General features: G+C 43.5%; 2 protein-coding genes across 3 annotated transcripts in view; one reads left to right on the top strand and one right to left on the bottom strand.

The window, feature by feature from the left end:
- The window catches only part of Szt2 (SZT2 subunit of KICSTOR complex), a 62102-nt gene extending 53545 nt beyond the window's left edge, over positions 1 to 8557 (bottom strand). Inside the window, exons 1-3 of the mRNA XM_090335040.1 lie at positions 8475 to 8557; positions 1096 to 1221; positions 229 to 402 (exon numbers count right to left, since the gene is read on the bottom strand). Of these exons, the coding sequence (XP_090191166.1) occupies positions 229 to 402; positions 1096 to 1221; positions 8475 to 8501 (327 nt within the window). The 5' untranslated portion in view covers positions 8502 to 8557. The remainder of the gene's footprint in view (positions 1 to 228; positions 403 to 1095; positions 1222 to 8474) is intronic.
- Positions 8558 to 8661: 104 nt separating this feature from the next.
- On the top strand, positions 8662 to 15801 carry Med8 (mediator complex subunit 8). Of its 2 annotated transcripts, none has more exons than XM_090335043.1 (7): positions 8662 to 8722; positions 10864 to 10982; positions 11832 to 11976; positions 12462 to 12602; positions 12772 to 12853; positions 13209 to 13457; positions 15435 to 15801. In XM_090335043.1, exons 1-7 carry the CDS (start codon positions 8717 to 8719, stop codon positions 15497 to 15499), a joined length of 807 nt encoding a protein of 268 aa, XP_090191169.1. In that variant the 5' UTR covers positions 8662 to 8716; the 3' UTR covers positions 15500 to 15801. The 2 variants fall into 2 exon arrangements, with proteins under 2 accessions (XP_090191169.1, XP_090191170.1); XM_090335044.1 differs by having other exon boundaries at positions 8678 to 8722; positions 10845 to 10982.
- Positions 15802 to 20063: the final 4262 nt, after the last annotated feature.

Consider the following 20063-nt stretch of genomic DNA (forward strand, 5'->3'; position numbering starts at 1 on the left):
CAAAGGCAGCTTTAAGTAGGAACAGGCAGTTTCTGTGGGTCAGCAGGACCCCAGAATAGTGCATCACGTGCAGTGGAATCTGTCTTTGGATGCTCACCACTCCTTTATAAAGCCTTTCTGCTTCCTACAATGGTAGGTTAGGAATATTGTTTTACCTCCCCCAAAACTTCTCGTCCCATCCCATCCCATTCCATCTTTCCTTCCCACCACCACTTTCCAAGGGCTCACCACAATGCTAGTAGATGGGCTAAGGTCCAGCTCAATAACAAAGCGATACTGCCAAGCCAGGAAGGTAACCTGGGTCGAAGGTACCAGAAGAAATGGCCTTGGGACTACTGGTTCATCTGGCTGCCACCCAGGGGGAAGGACACTGAGGACTTCTAACTCCTGTTCAGACTGAAGCTGACAATTAAGATGGAGAAAAAGAGAAAAGGGTCAGAAAGAGTCATCATATTCTATGCTGAACCCCAAAGCAATCACTTATTAGTTGTGAGATCATACAAAAGGCACATAGTCCACCAAGTGCAGTGGCTCACGCCTATAATCCTAGCTACTCAGGAGGCTGAGATCTGAGAACTGCAGTTCAAAGCCAGCCTGGGGAACTAAAGTCCGTGAGACACTCATCTCCAATAAACCACTAGAAAACCAGAAGTGGGGCTGTGGCTCAAGGGGTGGAGTGGTAGCCTTGAGCTGAAGAGCTCAGGAATAGAGTTCAAGCCCCATGAACCGTCCCCACTCAAACACACACACAAAAGGCACCTTGTTTCTTTCAGACTTAGTATTCTTATTTGTAAAAATGGAAATAATCCTAATTCCAGCACTTTAGTGCTGTGATTGTATGAATCAAGTGAAATCATGCTCATGAAGTACTCTCTAGATCTATCTTTTATATCCAAAATGACCCACCACTGGCTCCATTTCCAGTAAACCAACCATATATCCTCTCTCCCACTATGTGGTAAAGTTACTAAACAAATTTCCCTTATGGTCAAAGTCACTTGTCCCTCCCAGACATGGACCCCCTTAAGAGTCAGGGCTCTGAAAAACTAGATCCTGTGAGATAACCTCTTCTATGTCATCTACTGTAGGCCTCACCAGCAACTCCTGGGGTGTGGCCTGAACAGTCTGATGCAGATGATTGAGAAACCAAGCCAGGCGGACATTTCGGGAGATTCGATAATCTTTCTTCATTAACAGGAACACCTGCCCAGCTTCTTCCACCTAAGGATACAGACATTAGTATATCTAAAAATAAAGGGGACTGGGTTCCCCATGTACACAGATCTTATGCAAGCAACCTGCCAAGAAGCTTAGACTCTGTAACGTGAGACCAACAGCAAAGGTGAAGTCTATCCCTGCTATCATCCACGTTGCTCCCAGCAAGTCAACTCTCAACTCTCTCCATACAGATAAAATGAACTTCTCACACTGCTTCCACACGTGTGTTTCTCCAACAAACTATAAGCACTTGAGGGGGCCAGGAGTTTGGCCTAGTGGCAAAACTTGCCTGGCATACATGAAGACTCGGGTTCAATTCCTCAGTACCAAATACAAAGAAGTGGTGTTGTGGCTCAAGTGGTAGGCTGTAGCCTTACGAAAGCCCAAAGACAGTGCTCAGGCCCTGGGTTCAATCCCCAGGATGGCAAAAAACAACAACAACAACAACAAAAAAAAATCCTATAAATTCTTGAAGATACAGTCTGTGTCTTGTTCTGCTTTTGAGCTCATACTTGGCAAACTGATTTAAAAGATGACACCAGTAAGTCCCTAAATGTTCCATAAATATAACTATTAAATGAATATATGAACATAGCAGTACAGCATACAGCAATATATGAACACATTTTGAACATAGCAGGCACTGAAGAAACCTTCATAATACAAATTTAAGCCTCCCAAGACAGTATTTCAAATTAGGTGTCTATGGGTCATAATCTCCACTCACATGCCTCTTAGTTGTTTCCCTCTATAGCCTCAGAGGTGGTAACTGACTGCAATGATCCCATGAGCCTCAGCTCAGTTCCCTTCCTCATATCCTTGTCTCCACTATTGGAGCCAGCCAAAGCTTGGACTTGGGATGAATATGACATTTTCCTTAGTCAACATATATAACCATGGCGGCTGTACTAGTGACATGAAGCAACCTTACCAGCAGTGCCAATTCTAGCAGGCCTTTACCAGTCCACTGACTTACCAATCAGCAGCTTTCTGATTCCCTCTGTAAGGTTTTTTTATCTCCCAATCTTGAAATCCCAGAAGACCAGTCTGCCCACTGCTCACGGGAAGTGAGGGTCAACTGACCATCATTCTACTAGCTTTACTTCCTACTCTAGCTTGTTATTGACAAGTCACACATATTTCCTTTTGTGTTCCTGACAGTGAGGGGAAGTATATCAGCTGCAAGCATTGAAACAGTATAGCAAAGACATGACCAGAAGCTGGGCATAGTGGCTCACACCTGTAATCCTAGCTGCTCAGGAGGTTGAGATCTGAGGATTGCGGTTCAAAGCCAGCCTAGGAACTAAAAGTATGTGAGACTCTTATCTCGAACTAACCACCAGAAAATCAGAAGTGGTGCTGTGGCTCAAGCCCAGAGTTCAAGTCCCACCATTGACAAAAAAAAAAAAAGAAAAAAGAAAAGAAAAGAAAGGGACATGAACAGAAGCCAGTGACTGACTGCTGATAAATATTAATGCTGAAAGGAAGATTCTCCCTGCCTCAAATGAGATAATGAGATATTATGCACAGAGAAACTGAAATAGCTCTGGAAAAGCCATAAGAAAGGGTGTCTGATGTCTGATGCCAGACTGTAGACAGCAGAGAAGCAACAGATGAGGATAAAGAAAGTTTTCTTCTCCAAGATAAAAAGGCAAAAATAAAAAGACACAAAAGCAGATACTGAGAAAGGACAAAACTGACAGTACAAGGCATGGAGGAATTCATACCTACTGAACACCTAAAATGTATTCAACAGTACTCTGTAGAGGTTAGGTCCAAGTATTTCTGATTGAGTCAACCTAGTCTGACTTGCTAGCTGGGAGACGATAGAAAAGGCATTTAACCTCTTTAGGCTTCCGTGACTTCAGATGTAAAACAGACGTAATCCTAATACCTATCTAAAATGCTGTTATGTGGATCAAGGAATCACACATATAAAGTGCCCACACAGTACCTGGTACTTAGTAAGAACATAGCAGATCATTAATAAGTCTTATACTAGGTATTTAACATAAGTAAATTCAGTCTTCATAGCAAAATATTTAATAGGAGGAAAATGAAATTTTAACTGCGTATAAAGCTCAGAAATCAATGAGTAAAGCTCATCTACTAAGTGACAAATATCCACTTCTTCCTTAAGAGTAGAAAGAAACTGGGAGAGAGCAAGGGAAGGGGTGATACTGTCCAAAAAGAAATGTATTCCTTACCTTTCTTATCTGTAAGCACTTTGTGCATCATCTTTATAATAAAACATTAAATTAAATAGAAGAGTTGATAGCTACTCAGGAGGCAGAGATCTGAGCATCAAGCTTCAAAGCCAGCCTGGGCAGTCCGTGAGACTCTTATCTCCAATTAACCACCAGAAAACTGGAAGTGGCACTGGGGCTCAAGGGGTAAGACAGGGAGCCTTGAGCTGAAGAGCTCAGGGACAACGTCCAGGTCCAGAGTTCAAGTCCCATGACCAAAAAAAAAAAAAAGAGTTGAAGGGGCCTGGAGTTTGGCCTAGTAGTAGAGTGCTTGCCTAGCATGCACAAAGCCCTGGGTTTGATTCCTTGGTACCACATACACAGAAAAGCTGGAACTGGTGCTGTGGTACAAGAGGTAGAGCACTAGCCTTGAGAAAGCTCAAGGACAGTGCCCAAGTCCTGAGTTCAAGCTCAGGAATGGCAAAAAAAATCATATTTTAACAAGCATCTCAAAGGTTTATTTCTTTATTAGTGCTTAAGAATTCTCAAATTAGGGCTGGGAGTTTAGCCTAGTGATCGAGTGCTTGCTTAGCATGCACGAAGACCCGGGTTCAATTCCTTGGTACCACATACATAGAAAAAAAGCCAGAAGTGGTGCTGTGGCTCAAGTGGTAGAGCTCTAGCCTTGAGAAAACCCAAGGACAGTGCCCAGGCCCTGAGTTCAAGGCCCAGGACTGGCCAAAAAAAAAAAAGAAAGAAAGAAAGAAATCTCAAATTAATTGTGCTTTCAAAACACCTACATTGTTGGAAGGGGTGACATAGATCAAGATATACTTATACTGTACTTGTGGAATTGTAACCTCTTTCTACAACTACTTAATAATAATAATAATAATAATAATAAAATAAAAATATACATTCATATAAAACTTCAAGTATCCACTATGAATTCCTTTTGAATCTGAAATCTTGGAGCAGTCTGGCAAAGAAGACAAAAAGATACTTAGAGTCAGATGCTTGGATGCAAATCTTGTTCTATTATTTGCTATCTTGCTGTTCTTTCTTTTTTTTGCCAGTCCTGGGCTTGAACTCCGGGCCTAAGCATTGTTCTTGGGCTTTCTGAAGGCTAGAGCTTTACCACTTGAGCCACAGCACCACTTCTGATTTTTCCTATGTGCATGATAGGCAAGCACTCTACCACTAGGCCAAACTCCAAGCCCTATCTTGCTATTCTTGTCAGGTTAATTTTTTCAGATCTCAATTTCTTCATTGATGACATATAGATAAGAATATTTTCATAAGGATGTACAATTAAATGGATCAGTCAGTACAATGGAAGAAAAAGGCTGTCATTCTTTGAAATACTTATTGAGGCCCACATACCATTTATAGCAAGGTAAATAAAACATTACCAGGCACTGGGCTGCATATCATGGATACCAGAATGAATGAAATATGGTCCATCTCATTAGCTTGTCGTGTTCTAGTTTTTGCTCTTGAGCCTTTGAGATTAAAGTTTGAATTACTATTATTTTGTTGTTGGTGGTGGTCATGGGGCTTGAACTCAGGGACTGGGTCCTGTCCTTGAGTTTTTGTGCTCATGGCTAGTGTTCTACCACTTTGAACCACAATGATACTTCCGGTTTTCTGGTGGTTAATTGGAGATAAAAGTCTCCCATGAGACTTTCCTGCCTGAGCTGGCTTGATTTTTTGAACCCATTTTTTTTAGCCCATGACTGTTGTTCGGGCTTCAGACTCGCACAAAATAATGTATACCTCTCCCTATTCCGATGATCTGAAGCCTCTTTATCATTATACTTATGCCAAAGTCCTCAACTTCCAATACAGCCCTAAACTGAATCAATCGTATCTAGTCTTTCACCAATCCCACACACCCACACCATCAAAGCTCAGGTAAAAGCATGCACTCTAATGCTAGCATATGGAGGATGTTGTTCTACACTTTCAATAGATATGTAGTGTTGGTATACAGATAAACCTCTCTGTGCCTCAGCTAGGATAGTGCCTACTTCACAAGGACTTTATGAGTACTGGATATTTAATAAAGATGCCATTCCCTCAAGAAGCCCTCCTTCCCTAACTTCTTAACAAACTGGGTTAAATACCTTGGTTAAAAACTGTTAAACAACTAGTTGAGTACAGTGGCTCACGCCTGTAATCCTAGCTACTCAGGAGGCTGAGATCTGAGGATCCAGGTTCAAAACCAGCCTGGGCACAAAAGGACCTGAGACTCTTTTCTCCAATTAACCTCTAGAAAAAAGGGAAGTGGGACTTGGCTCAAGGGTAGAGTGGTAGCCTTGAGCTGAAGTGCACAAGGACAGCACCCAGGCCTAGTTCAAGCCCCATGACCCCCCCATCAAAAAAAAACCTGTTAAGTCAGGCACCAGTGGCTCACACCTATAATCCTAGCTACTCAGGAGGCTGAGATCTGAGAATCATGGTTTGAAGTCAGCCCGGGCAGTAAACTTATGTAACTGAAATCCCACCCTTTACAATAACAATAATTTAAAAAAATGATTAAGTATGTGAGAACCTGTTGCTTCATGCTTGTAATCCTAACTACTTGGGAGGCTGAGATGGGGGAATCCAGGTGGGTTTGAAGCTAACTCAGGCAGGAAAATTCATAACACTTTTATCTCCAATTAGCCAGCAAAAAGCCAGAAGTAGAGCTGTTGCTCAAGTGGTAGAGCATTAGCCTTAAGCAAAGAAAGCTAAGGGACAGTGCCTAGGCTCTTGAGTCCAAGCCCTAGAACTAGCCAAAGCAAAAAACAAACAACCAAACAAAAAAAACCTTTTAAACATCCTCATTCACTCTTTTATACCACTTCCAATTTACTGTTTATTCCATAAAGATAGAGAATACCAGTCTTATACTACCATGTGCCCATCCTGATACTTAGCACAATTTTGAGTTCATAGCAGCACTCACAAAACATCTTAAGTATTTGATAAATGAATGATTTCTTATATCTTACTATGCCCATTTTTTAGGATCCTAACATCCTCTAAGCTACTTTCCTTTTAAAATTTCTTGCATTCTCCCCCACCCCCAATCACATTTCCAGGAGAATTCTTGGCTCCCATTCTGAGATAAAATTTTCAGAAATCCAAATTAAGAATTTAATAAACACTGAAAGGGGATGTAGCTCAGTGGTAAAGTGCTTGCCTAGTATGCAGGAGACCTTGGGTTCAATCCTTAGCACTGCAAACAAAAACACTTTCAACAAATGCTATAAATTTTAGCTGTCACCTACTCCTTTTATATATTTAACATTACATATATGGTTTACATTCATTTTCTGTACAACAGTATTGCTTTTTAGACCACTTGCCTAAAAGGTATGTGTTTTTGACCAGTCCTGGGGTTGAACTCAGGGACTGAGCACTGTCCTTGGGCTTTCTCAAGACTAGAGCTCTACCACTTGAGCCACAGTACCACTTCTGGCTTTTTTTCTATATATGTGATACCGAAGAATTAAACCTAGGTTTGATTCCTGAGTGCTAGGCAACCACTTTACCACTAGGTCAAATTCCTGGCCTAAAAGTCATGTTTTATTCACCCCACAGATTTTCATTTTAGCCCATTCAGAAATAATATGGTTGTTTTTTGTTTTGTTTGTTTATATTTTGTGGGTCATGGGGCTTGAACTAGGTCTGGGCACCGTCCTGAGCTTCGCAGCTCAAGGCTATGGCCCTACCCCTGGGCCTGGTTGTTGTCCCTGAGCTCTTCAGCTCAAGGCTACCACTCTACCCTTGAGCCAAGCCCCACTTCCCTTTTTCTAGAGGTTAACTGGAGATAATAGTCTCAGGTCCTTTTGTGCCCAGGCTGGCTTTGAACCTTGATCCTCAAGATCTGTCTCCTAAGTAGGTAGGATTACAGACGTGAGTCACCATGCCCAGCCCAGAAATAATAAAGTTTTCAGTTTTTCTCAATATTGGTATTTCTCATGTGACAGCCAATCTATCACCCTTCTGAACATGTCTGATTCTTTTAGGGTAATTTCTTACTATCAACAATCAACCATATTCAATGTTGGGTGTTTCATACACACCATTAAGTTAGACATTTGCCATCCTGTGACTACTTTATTTGCACCGGCTCCAGTCTTAACCCTAATAACTTACGAACTGTGAGTTATTTTTTTTCCAAGCTGGTGTCTGTGTGCCCCTACCTCCCAACATCACCTCCAGCCAGTCCCAGGCTTGAAGTCAGGGCCTGAGTACCTTTCCTGAGTTGTTTTTTTGTTTGTTTGTTTGTTTCAAAGTTAGCACTCTACACTGGAGCCACAGCTCCACTTCTGGATTTTTGAAGGCTAATTGGAGATAAGAGTATCAACTGACTTTCCTGCTCAGGCTGAACATCCATTCTCAGATCCTGCCTCCTGAGCCACTCTTAATAGCTCTGTGCCTCAGTTTCCCTCCCCCACTGGAAAACGAGGGGTTATGCTTTTTTAGAATTGAGAGAAATATCAGTGAAGTGCTTAGAATGATACCTGGTATGAGGTAAGGATTCAAAGAGTAATGGCCACTCTCTGTATCATCATACACAATCCTTGCCCTTCCCATCAAATGCTATAATTCTCTTGTAGTACTGGGCATCTACAGCCAATCTGAGATTTGTTTTCCTCCCTTCCAATCTGCTAAGAAACCCAGCGTCTATTTCGCAGTGAAGGGGTCTCAGCTGGTACTTCGTTGGACGCTCCAGTGTTCTTCTCTGGAAATGAGAGTCAACATTGCCACCTTCCTTGCACACATCTGTACGACGGAGTATTTATACAATTAACCAAAACACACGTTTTGTTAGTACCACTATCCCGAGACCAACGTGCTGGCGACTAGGATGAAGCCGCAGTCAAGGAAACAGAAAGAGTAACTTTTCTAGTCCCCGGAGGAAATCGCCGGCAGTGAGGTCCGGCTCTCCGGGCCCGGCAGGTCCCCACCGGGGCTACGCGGCTGGAGGCCGACGCCACACCTGTCCTTCGGTTCCTCCCCGCTCCGGTCTGGGGCCCAGCGAGGCGTTCCCCCTCCCACCCGTCCGCCCACCCTCACCTCTGGCTCCGAGCGCTCCGAGGCCATCCTACAGACCACCAGCACCGGCCAGGCCCGGCCCGGCCCGGCCCCGGCAGGCTGTGCCTCTCCTGACCTCTGACCTTTGCACCCAGTAGGAACCGGAAGTCGCTGGGAAGCCCGCGTTCCGAGCTTTCTGATTGGTGGATGTAGCTCTCCGGCGGAGGGGCTTGAAGACCGAGAAACCGGAAGTGGAGGTCCCCGCGGCCGTGTAGGCGGCTACGATGCAGGTGAGAGGGGAACCTAGTTGATTTTACTGGCAGCTCGTTAACCTTGGCTGAGGAGGGTGAAGAACTGGGAACTGAGCGCAGTGGGTAGAACTAGTGGCTGCGGAGGGTAGGGAGCGGGGTGTGTGTGTGGGGGGGGGTTGTTCCGGAAGGCCAGGCCTACGGGACCTAGAGCTGCGGGACCTTCGGGATCGAGAGAGATGGGGACTGACCGCACAAGACACAGCTCGAACTAACTAACTCGGGAGGAAAGAGGCAGCGCCAGCCTGCCGGGGAGTGAGAGAGGATCGGGCTGCCATTTGGAAAACACATGAAAGCCCCAGGGAAGACAGGTGAAGAAAGTGGTGGGCTGACGCAGACAGACCTAGGCTGTTGGCTACAAGGGTGATAGGGAGAGAAGCTGAGGAAAGAAGCCGTGGCTGGAACCCAGAAGCATGTCCCTCTCAGGCGCTGTGATTGGGTTCGCAAGATGATTTTGCATCGTTCTTCTCAGCTGGTGCCCAAATAATCGTTAAGTGTGAAGAACTGACATAAGCCGGGCGTGGTGGCTCACGCCTGAAATCTTAGCTACTCAGGAGGCTGGGATATGAGGATCGCAGCTCAAAGCCAGTCCGGGAGTCTCTCATCTCCAGTTAATCACCAGGAAACCGGAAGTGCTGCCGTGGCTCAAGGGGTAGGGCGGTAGCCTTGTGCTGAAGAGCTCAGGGACAACACCCAGGCCCAGAGTTCAAGTCCCAGGACCGAAAAACAAAACAACAACAAAAAACAAAAACTGACATCAAATGGGAGACTGCAGATAATGTAGGTCAAAGAAGCGATTTGCAGACTTTCAGCTTTCAGACTTTCTAGAGATAAGCAACACATACAGGCTGTCCAGGCTGTCTTAGTTTAGTTTTTGTTTTTTTCAATGTAGGCACCTGGTAATGTCTTACTGGGGTTTGAACTCAGAGCCTCATATATATTCCAAATCAGCTCTCTCCTTTCCCACCCGATGGGGGTCATTGCTCTACCATTTGAGCCACACCACCACTTCCAGCTTTTTTTTTTTTTTTTGCCAGCACTGGGGCTTGAACTCAGGGCCTGACCACTGTCCTTGGGCTTTCTCAAGGCTAGTGCTCTACTACTTGAGTACCACTTCCGGCTTTTTCTATGTATGTGGTACTGAGGAATCCACCCCAGGTCTTCATGCATGCTAGGCAAGCACTCTACCATTAGGCCAAACTCCAGGCCTACCACTGCCAGCTTTTGACTGGATAATTGGACTTGAGACTTGCAGTTTTGTCTGCTCAGGCTGGCTGTACATGTCAGTTCTCAGATCTCAGATGCCTGAGTAGCATGACATGACCACGTAGGTGGGGTGACTAGGTGAGGTAAGCCACTGGTGCTAGGCTTTGGTAAATATTTGTGGATCAGCTGAGCTTGTGAAAGAAACACAAAAATATTAACACAGTGCACATTAAGTCGTCAGGGAGAGGACTGAATCAATGCTAAGCATAAAGAGCTGAGAGGTAGTATAGGGCTAGTGTTCAGAATGTATCTATGATATAGACAGATTTTGCAGAGACTGTTTGCTTGACAAGAATAATCAGCTGGGCTGGCAGTGGCTCAAGAAATAGGGGACCTGCCCAACAAGCACAAGGCCACGAGTTCAAACCCCAGTACTACAAAGCAGAAAAAAACCATAAGGCATATTCTAAGGCAGGGAAAGATGGTGTACATATCATTCAGAGATACTCATTGGATTAACAACTTTAGGAATTCATTCTGACAAGTGTTTATCAGTGAAGCAGAGTAAGGTGTATCTAATGCTATACCTAATGCTTTGACTGGATTAAGAAATGTTAAGAGAGAAGAAATTAGGACTGGGAATGTGGTTTAGTGGTAGAGTGCTTCCCTAGCATGCATGAAGACCTGGGTTCAATTTCTCAGTACCACTTAAACAGAAAAGGCCAGAAGTGGTGCTGAGTTCAAGTTCCAGGACTGGCAGGGGTGTGGGGGAAATTAGTTGATAGGAGAACTGAGGTCAGGGTTGATGCAGACTGTACCACAAATGCCAAAGACAGAAAACAACATAGCTTTTCAGCTTTCTTCTGAATGTGTTACACTCATTTATCTGGGTAACCAGCCTGTTACTATTGATGCAGAGGGAGGAGAAGCAGCTTGAGGCATCATTAGATGCACTGCTCAATCAAGTGGCTGATCTGAAGAATTCACTAGGGAGTTTCATTTACAAGTTGGAGAACGAGTATGACCGGCTGACTTGGTAAGGGTTGTCTGGGCATGCCAGGGAGGGTTCCATGGGTGGGGGAAGACCCCCTGGTGGGTAGGACATGTACAGTGATGTAACCACTTATCAAACCTATTTTGATTTGGAAAGAGTTGAGTTGCACAACATTTAATGCATAGTTTGGCTTATAGCCTCAATGGGAAAGAAGTAAATGCCCTGTTTCTTTAAACAGATTGTTTCTAGGTTTTGGTATTTCTTGATTTTTGGTAAGGTCTTCAGTGGAAGCCATCTTATCTCTATTTTTTTTAATTAATTAATTTTTTTTGGCCAGTCCTGGGGCTTGAACTCAGGGTATGAGCACTGTCCTTGGGCTTTTTCCCCATGGCCAGCCCCCTGCCACTTGAGCCATAGCACCACTTCCAACTTTTCTATGTATGTGGTACTGAGGAATTGAACCGGGTCTTTGTGCATGCTAAGCAAGCACTCTACCACTAGGCCACACTCCCAGCCCCTATCTTAACTCTATTAATGCTGGATTTGTTTCCACAGATGTTATTGAATGTTAACATCCAACCTCCTCTGAAATAGTGGATACTATTTCTTGGTTGGGATAAAAGCTTTTATCTAGTTTCTCAATTTTCACTTGTAACTGTATAGCCATGATTCTTGTTTTGCCACTGTTCTCAAACCAGTCAACTACTTTTTGTCTACATCTGTGTCAGAAATTGAATGGGTGTCCCTCTTTTTCAAACCTTCTATTCCTGTTAGTTAATCTGGTTCTCATCTCGACTAGTAGTCATAGGGCTATTAGTTGTTTGGGGATGTTTTTAAGATTACAGGACAGAGAAAGAGCAGAACAGTCTGATGTATTTTTGCCATTGCTAGGCCCTCTGTGCTGGACAGCTTTGCTTTGCTGTCTGGACAGTTGAACACTCTGAACAAGGTGTTGAAGCATGAGAAGACACCACTGTTCCGAAATCAGGTCATCATACCTCTAGTATTGTCTCCAGACCGGGATGAAGATCTCATGGTAAGAAGAGGAAAAGGATCCAACTTGGAAAATTAAATTCTTACATGGAAATTTAGAGCACAATTATTGATTGATTATTCTGGAAGTTTTGGATGTGGGGTAGTGTGTCACAAAAAGAAGCCAGGACTGTATTTTAGAAATCTTGATTTTTCTTCTACAAGTGAGAGAGCCACTCTGAAATACTCTAAAAATTCTGAGGCTGTGTCACCAAGGCAAAGGAAATATCTTTTTTTTATTCCTATTTGAGGGGGAAAGGTCTATCCTTTTGTGATCTTGTCTATTCCAGTCTTTAATTAAAATGTTTCAGAGAGAGAGAGTTTGATTTGCCCTTAGGTGTGATAGAGATGGGTTACAAGAATTGAATGGGACAGTGTCTTAGGAAGCTTTAGTTACTCTGTCTCACGTTGTGTTTTGCATGAACATACATTGCCTGCCTGTGGAAATCAGGCTCAATCTTCTTACACTCAGTGGAGTTTGTGTTACAGCGGCAGACTGAAGGACGGGTACCTGTCTTCAGCCATGAGGTGGTCCCTGACCATCTGAGAACCAAACCTGATCCAGAAGTTGAAGAGCAAGAGAAGCAACTGACAGCAGATGCTGCCCGAATTGGTGCTGATGTAGCTCAGGTTGGATGGAGTCACTGCCCTGCTGCCCCCATCCCTGTCCTATCACAAGAAGAAAGCTCTGACCACTCCAATGTAGTAGGGATGCACAGCTCATCACACCTAGCCTGTCTGTGAAACAGCACATAATCATGCTCTGCTTACCTTAATCACTATCAAATTTGTGTTACAGAAGCAAATCCAGAGCTTGAATAAAATGTGCTCAAACCTTCTGGAAAAAATCAGTAAAGAGGAGCGAGAATCAGAGAGTGGAGGTAAGGAGGGGTTGGGGGCAAAACAGGGAGCAGTATATAAAATCACTGGGATAGGAGTGGTGGTTCAGGTGGAGTGGTGGAGTGAAGACACAAACATAAATGGCTTAGGGAAGGGTTGGCTTCCATGTTGTGGGTTTAAGCCTTTTGTGTTTAAGGCCAATCATTGAATAAATGACAAAGTGGGATGGAGACTCAATGATAGACTTGGGAATCTTCTGGCCCTTCCTAAGCTATACAGGAGTCTAGATGCTACTGAAGTCAGAACTTCAAGTCTTGGCAATTATCACTGGTCTTTTAGCTGTTAAATTCAGCTCAGAGCCAGAAACATATTTCAGGATACCTATTTTTATTTCAGGTCTTCGGCCAAACAAGCAGACTTTTAACCCTGCAGACACCAATGCCTTGGTAGCAGCTGTTGCGTTTGGGAAGGGGTTGTCTAATTGGAGACCTTCAGGCAGCAGTGGGCCTGGCCAGCCAGGCCAGCCAGGAACTGGGGCAATCCTTGCAGGAGCCTCAGGACTGCAGCAAGTACAGATGGCAGGTGCTCCAAGCCAGCAGCAGCCAATGCTTAGTGGGGTGCAAATGGCCCAAGCAGGGCAACCAGGTAAGGTGGCAGTGGTTGAGCAAATATATAGGAATGAAGTATATTAACTGGGTCCCTGGTATTCTCAGACCTGAAAATGTTCCCTTTTCTCCTCTATATTGCGACTAAATGCAAAAAAAAAATGGCTGGGAGCAGTGGCTCACACCTGTAATCATAGCTACTCCTGAGGCTGAGATCTAAGGATGTCGGTTCAAAGCCAGCCCGGGCAATACAAAGCTGGGAGACTCTTAACCTCCAATTAATCACTAGAAAAGGGGAAGTGGGGCTGTGGCTCAAGGGCAGGGCAATAGCCTTGAGCTGAAGAACTCAGGGATAGTGCCCGGGCCAGAGTTCAAGCCCCATAACCCCCCAAAAAAACAAAACAAAACTCAGAAAACAATTTTCAGCAGTTAAAAAAAAACAACAAAACCCAACAACAACAAAAATCCCTCACTATAGATTATAATAAACACCAGATAAAGAACTTTGAGTAGCAGAAACTGTTCTTGCCTCCCACCCTCATCACTTCTGTTTCATTTGTTCTGTCCCATTTACTTAGTATAGAGAAATCAATAGTCATATCTTAAAACCATTTGGTGGGTAAATCAGGAGCTGACAAACAGATCTTTTCCTACATAGGAAAAGTAGATAGGTATTCTCCTATTACTGTCTGTTGCTCTTGGCTTCTTGCCTGCTTGCTTGTGCTTGCTTGCTTTTCTTTCTTTGGGTGCCAGATCTAGGGCTAGAGCTTGAATTTGGGACCTAGGTACTATACCTGAGCTTTTTTTTTTCCCTCAAAGCTAGCATGCTAGCATTCTACCACTTGAGCCACAGCTCCACTTCCAGCTTTTTTGGTGATTAATTGAAGATAGAGAGCTTCACTGACTTTGCTGCCTCAGTCAGCTTCGAACAACAATCCTCAGATCTCCTGAGTTGCTAAGATTATAGATGTTAGCCACCAACACCTGGCTTGTTGCCTTCTCTTGTGCTCACAATAGAAGGTCATGGTGCTTGAACTCACAGCCTGGGTGCTGTTTCTTATCTCTTCAGCTCATGGCTAGCATTTTAAGCCACAACCCCACTTTTGGTTTTCTGGTAGTTAATTGGAGATAAATGTTTCACAGACTTTTGTGCCTGGGATTTTTTTTTTTTTTTTTTTTTTTTTTTTGTGGGTTATGGGGCTTGAATTCAGCCTGGATGCTGTCCCTGAGCTCTTCAGCTCAAGGCTACAGCCCTACTTCCCATTTTCTAGAGGTTAATTGGAGATACAAGTCTCAGGTCCTTTTGTGCGGGCTGGCATTGAACCTTGTTCAGCTGTAGTAACTAAGATTACAGGTGTGAGTCACTGCATCCACCCTGGGATGTTTTTGAACCAGGATCCTTCTATCTCAGCATCCTGAGTAGGATTACAGGCATTAGCCACTAGTGCCTGACTTCTTTTTCCCCAGTCTTGGGGCTCAGGGCCTGGACATTATCCCTGAGCTTCTTTTGCTCAAAGTGGCACTCTACCACTTGAGCCACAGGCCCACTTCTGACTTTTTCTATTTAAGTGGTACTGAGAAATTGAATCCATGGCTTCATGCATGCTAGGCAAGCACTCTACCACTAAGCCACATTCCCAGCCTATGTAGTAATATTACTAACAGTTTGGAGAAAGTCAGATGCAAGAAGCAGTGATTTTGTGTAGACTGTTTGGAGTGGGAGGCGGGGAGTGAAACCCTAAAGTAAGACAGTACCTTATCACCTATGGCATTAAATAGTAGTGCCCCAGGCTTACCTGTCTTTTCCAGAAAAATATGAACAGGAAACCATGCTCTGCTCTTGCCACTATTCTAACAAATCACTTTCTTCTAGGTAACTTTCTTTGATCTCTACCAACCAGAGTCAGAGGTTTTAAGATAATAAGAGAGATGGCAGGAAGGAACCTGAGAGAACACATTTTTTTTTTTTTTGGCTTATACAACATGCTTCAGTTGTCTTTTTTTGTGATCCTTTTAGGGAAAATGCCAAGTGGAATAAAAACCAACATCAAGTCAGCTTCAATGCATCCTTATCAACGGTAGCATGGACAGCAGCCTCCACTCCCAGGTGATCTGTGGTGGGCAGTGAAATTGCATTTTTCCTGTAGATCCCATAAAAAGAATACGGGCTCAGCAACATGTCCCAGCTTCACTGGTGAATAGTTCTATGACACTGAACAAATGATGTAATTTTTATGAGCTTGTTTTCTCATTTGTAAAAGATGATAATACCTACCTCATAGGGTTGTTGTGAGGATTAAAATGAAAAAAAAAATTGTAAAACAAAAATTTAGCACAGTATGTGAAATAATGGGTACTCAATAAATGATAGTTTCTATAGTTTTTTTTCTGCCCCCCCCCCATCCTTGATCTAGAACTTACCCTAATCTGATACTGTTCCATGTCAATGGTGAAATTGATAGTCACAGCATCAGATAAACATGAGCTGATTTTGTGCTTCCAGAAACCAAAGCCAGCCTATATGTCTTTGGAGGCATACTGTTTCTGTAAGCACTTCTGCTCAGCTTCCATCCTGCTGGCTCTTTAGACTATAAATGAGGAAGTTTCTGAGCTAGCACAAACGTACAACTATAGCTCTGATGAAGCTTGGGCCTGTGCTATTTCAACTTCTGAACTGGCTTAATTCAGCTTTTATTTGGAAGATAAGTAATAGTCTCCATCCTTTTTTTTTTTTTTCTGCCAGCCCTGGGACTTGAACTCAGGCCCTGTACTTGGGCTTTCTCAAGGCTAGTGCTCTACTTTACCACATGAGCCACAGCACCACTTGTGGCTTTTTCTGTGTATGAGATACTGAGGAATTGAACCCAGGGCTTTGTGCATGCTAGGTAAGCATTCTACCACTAGGCTGTGCTCCTGACCCCTCTATCCTTTTTTCTGCCCTGTTCACAAGAAGAAAGATACCAAGGGACCAGTAGGTGGAAGATTTCTCAGGAAGTGTGTTTTCTCCATTTCACTAAGCCACAGACTGGTGATGGGAGGGGCAGCTCCGGTAATAGCTTTGCTTTTACAGAATTAAAGAATAGAGTGCATTTGGGCAACTAGCCATACTGTGTTTCTCAGCACTCCATTATAGACAAGAGCAGGGGTTAAGTCAGCAAACGTGGTCCAAAATGATTTCTCTTTTAAATAAAGTTATTTATATTGACGTTCACTGGCTCAGGGTTGACAGCATTTTATGAGAGTTGATATAGATAATTTCAGCAGTGCTTTAAAGGAGTTCTAATTTAATCTCTAAAATATTTATCTTTAATTATCTTTGAGCTGGAAACAGAAAGATTTGCAGTTTGTAACTGCCAGGTGCTATTGTTTCTTCTCTTCTGTCACACACACACACACACACACACAGGTCCTTTGACCTTTGACAATATTCTGCCAGACTGTGGCAGCAGAGGTCTGGAAAAGTGGTTACAGATGTCACTTGGTCCATCAACACAAGTAATGGTGTCTACAAAGCTCAGTGCCCACAATACACCACAGTAGGGGAGTCTTGCTATCTTTTCTTGGGCCCCAGGCCTTTCTCTCCCACTTAAACAGACTGACCTATCAATCCATTGAGGTGTTACCTTCTCAACTCTTCCCTTCCTACTCAGAATGTCAAAGTTAACTTTGATATCAAGTAGAGCACCAGTTGGATTTTTCTATATTTCCCAGACCATCTTCTAGAGAGTGCTGTCTTTTACTCCACCATTGGTAGTAACCCCAAAGACTTTTGTTGATTTTATGAGAGGGTCTCACTATAGAGCCCAGATCTGTGGAGAATTTATAATCCTGGCCAGTGTTGTAATTATAGGCATGTGTCACTGACAATAAGCCCAAGTTTCTTTATATCCTAGGCCAATTCTGGGACCTCATTTCCACTGTCCTATTGAACTGGGTTCCAGCAGGAATAAATCAAGGCCTCACATTCTGTGCCCTTATGAAACATTCCATACTATGGAGGAGCTCACACTCTCATTTCCATCTCTTACAAGAGAAAACACAGCTCGCTCTGTTGCAACTCCTTTCTGGGGCCCACATACCTCCATGGAGAGAATAGGTCTTGACAGCCATACCGCTTGGTCCCTTGGGAAGAGAGTATATGTGGAGTTTCCTGGGAAGAAGAGGGCATTCGTGACTGTTCTCTGCTCAGATTTTGATGGGCAATAGTTTACTTCTTGCCCTACTCTGGTATTTTTTTTTTCTGATTCTGACTGCCCAGTTTTTCTGAGGGATTGCACTTTCTCCTACTTTTGGAAACTCTGGAGCAAAGGATTAGATTGTGTCTTTCAGGCTAGTGTCTGGGATGGAGAAAGAAGAGGCAACTGTGAAATCTCAGGCACTTACATAGCACAATTCATCCCACTGAAGGTGGAAGGTTATTGAATCAATGTCAGTCTGTCATCCATTGCCTAAGACTTTTCCCTCTCTAGTTCTTCCCTAAAGCTAAGATTCAGTCATTTATGACCCTCCTTTTACTCATTGCTTAGGTCACCTTCTTCTGTTTTCCTTCTAGTGTGGATTGCTGCCCTACTTAACAAGCTCACCTCACACAACCATTCACTGTTTTAGAAAACATCTAAGATTGATAGGTTGTAGTCAAATGCTCCACCTAGCTCAATAATGGACCCCCAGCACAAGGCCTGAACTTGAGGGAATGTCATTGTCTACCTCCTATCCCACAGCTACAAGGAAGAAGCCGAATTCTGCAAGAATGCCCTAGTGCAAGGCTCGGCTCTTTTTCCCATTCCCTTTCCACCTCCCCCAGGCAGCTGGAAACAACTTCTCCCTTTGTCTGATTTTCTTGTACAACATAATCCTCCTTATGGACAATGTATTCTGTGTCTTGTGGACACAGGGGCCGTGTAAGCTGATCCCAGCACCGGGCAGGACAGAGGCTGATCCTTCCAAACGCCCACCCTGGGTCAGCTCCTGACAACTATCCAGAGGAAACTACTGAGGGCTGTATTTTTTGTTCGGTCTGCTTCAGATTTGAAGGTAGCCCCAAATGGTAAACCTAGTAGTTTAGTGTTGGCCAGAAGTAGGACTAAGAGTTGTGGTCCATTTTCTGCTCATGTAGAGATTTCACAGTTCTAAATTACAGATACTTGATTGGCTTTTTTGTGAGAGTCTGGGATGCACATTTGGGAAAGGTTTGCCACCATGTAGATGGGGTCTTTCTGATAAGAAACGATGAATAGTGCTCCATCACATCACCATGTCCTTTGTCCCACAGGACAAATTTCTTATCTTTTTTTTCCCTTGGGTTGTTTCTATTTCTATTTCCTTTTTTCTTTTTCTTCTCTTCTCCTTCTCCTTCTCCTCCTTTTCCTTTTTTTTTTTTTTTTTTTTTTTTGGTCCCAATACTAGGGCATAAACTCAGGCCTGAATGTTATTCCTTAGCTTTTTTTTTGCCCAAGATTAGCACTCTTACCACTTGGCCAACACTAGCCACAGCTCCACTTTTGCCTTTTTTTCTGGTTAACTGGAGATAAAAGAGTGTCATACTTTTTTGCATGGTCCGGCTTTGAACCACAATCCACAAGGATTACAGGTGTGAGTCATTGGCGCTTAGCTGTTTTTGTTCTTGAGTGCTCTCAGGATGTCAGCTGCTATTTGGATGTGGCAGCTTCCTAGACATAGCTTGGACTAGTCCTTTGCCTTTCTTGGGCCTCCAGTGTTTTTTTGTTGTTTTGTTTTGTTTTGTTTTTTAACCTAAGTGATCCAGTGATCTTTCTAGTTTGAAAGTCTCTGACAAACTTGTGCAGGCTTTTTGATTTTTGTTTTTGTTTCCTCACTGTAGAGCCATGTTACATAGTTAAGCCAAAGTGTTCCTAGATCAATCCAAATTCCCCAAGGTCCCTACAGACTTTTCTAAAAGTTACCTTTTGCAGCCAGCATCTCTGTAGACCACTTCCCCAATAGTTCTCTGACTTCCATACAATTCTCTGATGAAGATTTAACAAAGAGATAAGTTACCTTTAAGGTACTTGTGTGTTGGAAAATCACCTTCCCACAGACATCTGTCTCTTCCATGGATAAGATATATGAACGGAGAGACTCCTCCAACAGAGGCAGAATTTTAGACTTCTTCCCTATGACAGTAACTTCCCCTCCTGATCTAAATGTAAAGTGCCCTGGGCCATTCCCTTTTCTTTCTGCCATTCCTCTGCCTTGCCTTGTTCATACCCTAATCTATTTTGATTCTTCATTGTGTTGTGTCCCTCCCCCACATGTAAGCCATCTTTTGTTCATTTCTCTGACCACCTATTTTTGTTGTTGTTTTGGTCTTGGGCCTGGATGCTATCCCTGAGTTTTTTTGCTCAAGGCTAGCACTTTACCAGTTTGAGCCACAGCTCCACTTCTGGTTTTCTGGTAGTTAATTGGAGATAAGCATCTCATGGACTTTCCTGCCTGAGCTGGCTTTGAACCATGATCATCAGATCTCAGCCTCCTGAATAGCTAGGGTTACAGGTGTGAGCCACCAGTGCCCAGCTTGACTACATGTGTGTATGTGTGTACACTCACAAGCTTGTAGTGGGGCTTAAACTCAGGGTCTTTCTTTCTTTCTTTCTTTCTTTCTTTCTTTCTTTCTTTCTTTCTTTCTTTC

This window comes from Megascapheus bottae, chromosome 6 (assembly GCF_031878675.1).
Source record: "Megascapheus bottae isolate mThoBot1 chromosome 6, mThoBot2.hap1, whole genome shotgun sequence".
NCBI lineage: Eukaryota > Metazoa > Chordata > Mammalia > Rodentia > Geomyidae > Megascapheus > Megascapheus bottae.

What these genes read in the sequence shown, in the direction of transcription:
- Med8 (XM_090335043.1), top strand. An exon ending in GAGTATGACCGGCTGACTTG is followed by an intron (nt 10,983 to 11,831) that starts GTAAGGGTTGTC and finishes TGCCATTGCTAG; the next exon opens with GCCCTCTGTGCTGGACAGCT. An exon ending in TTGGTGCTGATGTAGCTCAG is followed by an intron (nt 12,603 to 12,771) that starts GTTGGATGGAGT and finishes TTTGTGTTACAG; the next exon opens with AAGCAAATCCAGAGCTTGAA.